Below are 8,422 nucleotides of genomic sequence, written 5' to 3'. Positions count from 1 at the left end.
AAGATCAAGAGAGACATTTGTAGCTAAGGCCACTTCTCGAACTGACTCATACTTGACTGAGAGTCCTACAAGAATGATACTGATATGCTCTTGTTCAGATACCACACTGCCAACTACAGTTAGAACATCACACATGCCTTTAATATTGGATAAGTATTCTTTAATAGCCAACTGTCCCCTTTTATGAGAATAGAATGTATGCCTTAAGCTTGAGAGCTTAATGTTAAACTTAGTGGCAAATCGCTTTTCATTAGTAACCCACAAATCAAATTTAGTGTTGGCATTAGTTAGGTAGACAAGCACCTCATCACACACAGCCGACAAGAACCGTGATGCCAATAGCTTAACTTATTGTTTATGTTCTAGAAAATCAGGATTATCTACTAACTTGTCATTTTTATAAACCACAAATTGAGAAGGAAAACTAATGGTCCCCAAAACATTCCCTTGCAAATTATATTTATCAAGAATCAACATTATATGATGTTTCCATAAAAGAAAATTGTTTTCACTAAGTTTAATAGTGTTATGCTTTAGAAACTGTTGGATTCTCTTACCAGCTACATAATAACTTGACCGTGGTTCTGAATGAGGAGAATGCACCTACTCATCAGCATTTGAAGACTGATGTTGACTGCCACCATTCCTTGAGACTTCCTCTGGAGCCATGAAGACCAACAGTTGAACCTGCAACTATTACTCCTCATAGCAACCCTTCCAAGCAACAATTAACACCTTGTACAACAAAAAAGTATTAGCTCTGGTACCATGTTAGAAGCAATCTAACCAACAAAAGAAGTAAACAAAAATCAGAAATGAAAAGAAGAAAGAAACAAAAATAGTCTACTTATTTTATTTAACAAACTCTAATAATCCATAAGGACCAAGCCTTGTATTTATATGCAAATAGTTAATGAAGCAGCTAAGGTTTCAACACTAACAATTGAGCCTAATTGATTCTCAACTAAAAAGAACTTAGTTACAACTGTTAACAAAATTAACTAACTAATAGACTTGACTAACAACTAACTACAACAGTCTAATAACTAACTACCTATCAGCTAACATTAGTTTAACCAAGCTCATTACTTAACATATGTAAACAACTTTTGAAGGGGTTTCTTTAAATATTTGGGATTGTAGTATTGTTTGAAATACACTTAAACTCCTAACAATGGTAACGCAGAACGGGTGGAATGCTGACTTTCAAAATGTTATTTTGGAATGGATAGTCAAGTTGCAGTTCAACTAATCAAGGATAAGGAAAATTCAGGATCAGTCTCACCATTAATCAACTCAATTTGTTGGCTGATTAGTAGAGATTAGATAGTTATTGTTGAACATACGTATAGAGAAGCCAATTTTTGTGCTGATCATCTTGCAAAGTTAGCTACAGATATGCCTCTTGGCTTCCATGCGTTGGACCAATTTCCAACAAGTTTACAACAACATTTAGTAGCTGATATGATTGGCATTTCATGGTCAAGATCATGTACTCTTAGAACTTAGGCTTTGCCTACTTTTATTGAAAATTACGGTGGCAATCTGGAAATTTCTGCCTCACTATTGCCTTTTATTTTCCCATTGCTGGTGAAAATTTCACACATTTGGATCTTGAGATGGATTAGTTAATGGGAGTTTGAAAAAGCTTGAAAAGACCAAGATTATACGGATAATAAAATGTTGTCTGATCTACTAATTAAATGATTAGGCCCATTGAATTTAATAAACACGTTAGTTGCGTCCACAAGCGAACAGCGTCTTTAATTGATAAAACGCTTATAGCACGTATATCAAATAATAACCCAATGAGTTATTATTCTTGAACTCTAGATTATATATAGTTTAGATAACTTGCGAAAATTATTATTTAATACACTGGCTGTAAAGTTTTTCAATTCCTCAAGTAGACTTAAGAAACGCCAAGAATCTTTAATTAATATTTTAAAAATAAAATTAAAAATTCCACCGTATCAAATAATAATTTTTCTATGAAATTAAATGTGGAAGGCTTTATTTCGATAATTGATAAAGCTACTGGTTTAGGAAAAAAGAAAAAGATTAAATAAATAAAATATAATCATAATAGATGAAATATGTAAACTTTTATTTATCACAAATATATATTCTAGATTAGTAATTATTTTGAGGAATAATTACCGACAAGCAAACTATAAAATATATATTAATGAACTTGTACAACGAGGAAATACACAAGCTAGCTAGTGATAATATAAATAAAGTCCTAATTGTATATTTACAATATTTTAATGGTCATAATGATTAATCAAATCCACCTGGGTCAGGTAGAAACTGTAGGAGTATATATATGTGAGAAAAAAGTAGTAAAAAGAAGCAAAGCAGCCATAACAGCATAACATGCAAGTAAGCATAATCCAAAAGCTAGTATGACCATAAAGACTCAGCCATATTAGGCTGATCAACCATGTCCACGCAAAAAAAGGACTTGGACTGATGATGAGATGGCATGAACTTGGAAGGGGCATCTGCAACTGATGCAATGTTCTCATCAGCCGAGTTGGTGCCCGGGTTCGATGAGGTCGAACCGAATTGGCGCATCCTCATCTGCACCACCTCGGCTTGAGCAAGTGCCAATTGGTTTTGCAGAGAATCGATCTGTTGTTGCAACGATGAAATGGCTCCTACACATCCGTACACAGGGTCACGAACCCTAGCGTTGGCTTCGTACACCATTGAACTCACTGCATCACGTCGTTGGTGCTCCGGTAATTCCTGTAAAACCAAATTATTTAGTTTTTTTTTTTTAACGAAATCTATCATTTTCAATCATCATTACAGCCTCTTTTTCTTTCTATTATTGGATCTTGAGTGGATTTCCCACTTTGGGTCAGTCTCTTTTTTCATGGAATTTGCATTGCATGATTTTCAAAAGAAATAATAATAAACTAAGTCGGCATACATGAACCTTAATAAAGAGAACGATATTGGGTGGCACGATTGCCTTCTTTTTGGTGGTCCAAAAGTTACTTATTTGATAATAGCATACAAGAATTCTTGCTGGCTATGGTCAAATTGTAAAGAAATAGAGTAAGTAAATTGCTACTTTTTAACATTTTATTTAGCAATAGTCTTCTGATTTTCATTTTCTACTTGGTTTTAAGAAGATACAAGAAAACGCTTGTAGAAAATTAATTTCCATAAAATTTGTCAGTCTTTTTGTATGCTAAACATACATATATAATCTTTTAGTTTGTATTTAATGCACTTGTATATAATGTGAATACATTAAATATAAGGTTGTTATTTGTAACAACGCTACTATTACAATTATGACTTTGTTGTTAGTCCAAAATTTTAAAACAAATACATATAAATGTATATATTTTCAATGTGTGGGAGATGATAGGATTATAAAATTCCTTGCCCAGGATTATGTTTCATTTTACAAATCACATCTTGCTTTGTCTTTTAATTTTTAAATTTTGTTATTTCGTAAACTCCATTTTACTAAATTAAAATATTTAACTGAATTGGTATTATAAGTGAATCAAATATTATTTATACTAATTATCTTCTAAATGAAGTAAATAAGCCTTCTATATAATTAATGATCTAAATGTTTGTGTGTGTGTTAAAACCAAAAGAAAAACACAATTGTCAACTGATGTTTCAATATAGTGGTGGATTTGGTGATAAATTTTCATCTTTTGACATGTAGTGTCATTTCTATTAAATTGAGAGATATGTGAATGCATAATACTAATGTCACCTTCACGCATCATATTGCTCAATTAAATATTGATCTAAAATCTGCTTGCTTTCATCAAATATTACGTCCTTATCACTATCAATGTAATTAAACCATTGATCTACACTTAATAATAATAAAACCTTACTTTAAATAATGAAATTAAAACAAAAATTTTAAATTTAAAAGTTTCTTAATAGCAAGAAAGTTAAAAAGCTAAAGGCAAAGTTATAACTATATATTCCCTTTATTTATTTATTGCCAAGGAATCCTTTGATAAAGCATTAATTTAGTGGAAGAATATAAGAATGACAGTCAACCGTTAAAAGCTGATCAACTATAAATAACCACCCTTGGAGAAAAAAAGTTGAAAAAGGACAGGGAATATAAAATTTTCTCCTTTTATATTTTTATCTTAGGGTATTATTTAGTATAGGATATATGTACATACTCAATTCATGGGGTGGAAATACTGTTTTAACTTTAAAACCATGTTCACATCAAACTTCTTTTAATTTTTTAGTTATTTGATATCTGAAGATTATATGTACACACTGTCGTATTACAGTCACTAAGTTATGACATGAATATGTCAACAAAACACAAGACAAATTATAATGATCAACTAAGTGTAAGAATTTCCATTATAATGATTTATGGTTTCTTCTAAACACTGTGCTTAATGTTATTGATGAACAAATGTAACACGTAGTTTTTCAGAGATCACTCAATTAATGTTATTATTGTACGGGTATTTGTTCAATATTTATTAAATATATTGCTTATATTTAAAATATATCATTGTGTTCCAGGCTTTTCTGTAATTAGTTTACTTGAGGGAAAAAAGAAAAGATACCATTGAGTACTTGAAAATCTGAATAACAGAACATTAAATGATACCAAGAAAGGAAAAGGAAAAGCTCTGCCTAGTGTTCAATTTTGTTTCTAAAATTCATTATGAAAAGGATATCGAAAGTATGAAACATATAGATTTTTCAAGACATAATTAGAACAAGTATAAGATGAATTAAAGACTTTACCCTGTTATCTTCATTAAAAACTCATTAAATATTTTTTTTTTGCAGCATAGCATGAACCACATAAATAATGCTTAATTAATTTCTTTTTGGAAAGATGATGAAGATGCTTTTGCTTTCTTCTTTGCTTTCCCGTTCTTTTTCACAATCTTTTTGGCCTACTAATAACAACAGAGAAGCCCTTTGCCCTTTGCCTGGCAAATAAGAAAAAAGATAAACCCTTTTTCCCCCCCTACTATGATGCTTATGCATGCTTGCAATCTTCTGCAAAAACCCTAAAACACGCCCTCAAGAACAAAATTCTCTCTACTTTATATGCTTGACCTAATGATTTTCTTTTTCTTTTTACAAAGCTGGTCAGTCATAGTTGGGGAATGAGAGGATTTGAATCTTAAACCTATAAAATATTACCTCTGAAGAATGACTTCATAAACCGATCGAGTTAAAATGTGGTTAGACTTTTTATATCTTCATTCCCAAAGGTTTTAATTTTCCAAGAAATCATTGGAAGAACATATACTGCAAAATTTATTTAAATAAATAGAAAATTCCCAAATTATTTGCCAGTAAAGAGAGAAAGAGAGAGAGAGAGAGAGAGAGAGTGCATGGAGAAAGAACTGAACCTGTAACATCTTGTTAACATTGCTAGCACCAAACACCTTATGGACACTAGCAAACTTTTGAGGCTCATCAGCTGGAAAATACGGAGCAAAAACACAGTCCGGTGCACATCTCCTTCTAAGTAACTTGCAAGCCGCGCATGGCGATAAGGCGCCGTTCTTTCTACCATTTTCCTTCATTCCTCTTCTTCTTTCGGGCAAGCCAACAACAAAGTAACCCTAGAAGTTTTCCACAGTAATGAGACAGCTGGTTTTTTTTAGCTCAATCAATAATAAGAGAAGTTTAGATATTTATTATTATTTGTTATTATTATTTCTGGCAATGGTTTCGATTAATTATTGATGACCCAAAGTTAATGAAGTGAGATGGAACAAGAATTAATTTATGGTAAAAGAGAAGAAATAATTTCTTTATGAAAATTAAAGATATTAAGGCTAAGAAAAGAAATGGGAAGGTGAGGGGAGGGGGCTTGAAAGTTGAAGGGGTTGGGTGTTATATAGAGAGATTCTTATGTGACAGCAAATCTGGTGGGGGGCCAAAAAAGCAAAGCCCTAGATTTTGTTAGACAAAAACATCGTTTTTGATAAGATCTTTAGGTCCACCTTAATGAGATACATTGTCTTCTTTTTTTTCTCTTTAGAAAAATGTTCGAAGTTGTGAATAATTTGTTTGCCAATACGCTACCCTAAATTGGGAAAACACAGGCCAATTAAATCCATCCTTGTAATTATAAAATATATATATATATAAATGTGTTTGGATGAGAAAATGTAATTTTTCAGTAAATTTTAATGTCATGTTTAGTAGTATAAATTGTAATTATATAGTTACATAATTTATATTTATAAAATATAAAATAGTATTAACTTGGCAAAAATAATTTCTAAACAAACAACACAAATTAAAATCAAATTGTCATTTTATTATGTTTGTATAAAATGTAGTTGATAATACGGTTACTAATAAAAATAGTAAGGAAAATAAATATCATATACAATTTTATGTAATTATTCTAGTGCATATTTGTTAGATTATTTCCTCTTTAATATTTAACATATGCTACTTATTACCATTTGAATTTGAATATGCATCATTAAGATTATCAAGTTTTCATTTTTCTATGTACTCTTTGAAGTATGAATCATCTCAATTTCACCTATGATTGAAGTTATAAAATATACAACATTCTCGTACGATCGACCTTTTTATATGCTATACTAAGATGATGTTGTTAATATGAGAAATATAATGTTTTCTCAATCACATTTAGAGTATTAAATGTCTCATATTAAAGAGTTTGAAAGCTGTTTGTGGTGTTTGTGTCTAACATTATTCTCTCAAATGGTATCATACCCTACAATATGGTAAAATAAAATCTTTTCTATTTGCATAACTAGCATCGACCTTATAATATTTCAACTCACAGTTCAAATAAAATTTAGCTTTAATTATAAAAACTTAAATAAACTTAATTTAAAGAAAGACTTATGCTAGGTTGTATCATTTTTATAATACGTAAATTAAGTAAAAATAATATAAAATTCATAATATATAACCTTTATAAAAAATGTTTTATAAATTGTCCAAAACTTTCATAACACTTCTTATAAATAATACAATTTTTATCATAACTTTAGAAAGTTATTTTTATAAATATGATATAATAAGAAAAAATATAACAATTTTAATGAATAAGTATATTATTTTATAATATATAACATGAACACGTAAATAAATTATGTCTATACTTCTTAGTCTTAACTTTTATAAATAAATATATTATAACGCTTTTATAATATGTAAATTATTTTTATAATAAACATTTTTATCATAATTTTAAAAGTTTTTAGGATTTAAATATATCATTTTATTACAAATTTATAAAAAACACAAATTATTTTTATAATGTAAGAAAGTTTTTGTCACACATGTTAGTGCTTATAATATAATTTTTATTACTTGTATAAAAATAATTTCTAAAATGGGATTTGAGTGTAATTACCTATGCAATTACACTAATTTCTGCCCTCTTTTAAGAATTGAAAAGTGTAATTGGGGTGTTCCAATTACACCCAATTTGGTGAGACCCATCAATTACAATGGTTGTCAAAACATGTTACACTTGTGTAATTATAGACAATTACACCAAAATCTAATTATTAGGTGACTTTTCAAACACTGTTTTAATATGATAGGAAAATAATTTGTAAATGTTTCAAGTTTAACGTTGACATGAGCCAAAACTCATCCTCTTTCCAAGATTGAGCGTATAAAAAAATTTATGGTTTTATTTTAGGATTATTTTTTTAACATATTGGGTATATATATATTTAACTTCAAAATCAAGTTTAACAATGTTGTTAATTGATATTTCGAAATATAAAATAAAGATATTTACTAATTTTTAACACAATTAGTGAAATTAGAAACTTTACTATCAGTGTATTAAATAATAATTTTTATTTTACATCCGATATTAGTTATTTGTAAGATGTGCGGATCTTTAATTTCACATTACTTGTTTATATAATGTAAAGGGTCTTAATGATCTCATTATAAAGGGGAGGTCTAATCCTTTATTTTCATCCCAATAAGTTTGGGAAATCATCTAATTAGGATTTTCATGTAGTTTAAATTTTCTTTGGAGATAGTGAAGTCATCTTTCTGTAGCAGTGCCTGAGCAGTAGGTGAGTTTTCGAACCTCATAAAATTTGATGTGTTCTTTCCTTAATTTATTTTTAGTTCAACAGTTATTTGTCGAATTTTTTCATTGTGCTTAGTAGTTTTATTATGACTTTAGTGTTCGGTATTAAAGTTTCATTGGAGAGAACAGTAGCTTCATTATGACTTCAGAGTTCGGTATTAAAGTTTCATTTGGGGGAGGGGGGGAAGCCCAATTTCCCTAACATTGTTATCAAAGCCTAGGATTTACGATGTTAGACTCCAATTTTTTTTAGATTTGTGGCATCGAAGGTTTCTACCATTTCAAAAGTTCAATGTTACTGATTCAGAGACTCCAGTATCTTTAAAATTT

The 8,422-nt window shown here is 29.5% G+C and overlaps 1 protein-coding gene across 1 annotated transcript; it reads right to left on the bottom strand.

Annotated features, from left to right (window-relative positions):
- Nucleotides 1–2,156: 2,156 nt before the first annotated feature.
- On the bottom strand, nt 2,157–5,842 carry LOC105782430 (LOB domain-containing protein 4). Its single transcript, XM_012607169.2, has 2 exons — nt 5,391–5,842; nt 2,157–2,754 (listed from the first exon to the last, which is right to left on the bottom strand). The coding sequence occupies exons 1-2, from the start codon at nt 5,565–5,567 to the stop codon at nt 2,404–2,406; spliced, it is 528 nt and encodes a 175-aa protein (XP_012462623.1). The 5' UTR covers nt 5,568–5,842; the 3' UTR covers nt 2,157–2,403.
- Nucleotides 5,843–8,422: the final 2,580 nt, after the last annotated feature.

This window comes from Gossypium raimondii, chromosome 1 (assembly GCF_025698545.1).
Source record: "Gossypium raimondii isolate GPD5lz chromosome 1, ASM2569854v1, whole genome shotgun sequence".
NCBI classification, from domain to species: Eukaryota; Viridiplantae; Streptophyta; class Magnoliopsida; order Malvales; family Malvaceae; genus Gossypium; species Gossypium raimondii.
Note: the sequence above shows the minus strand (reverse complement) of the source record. Positions and strands in the feature narration are given on the sequence as shown.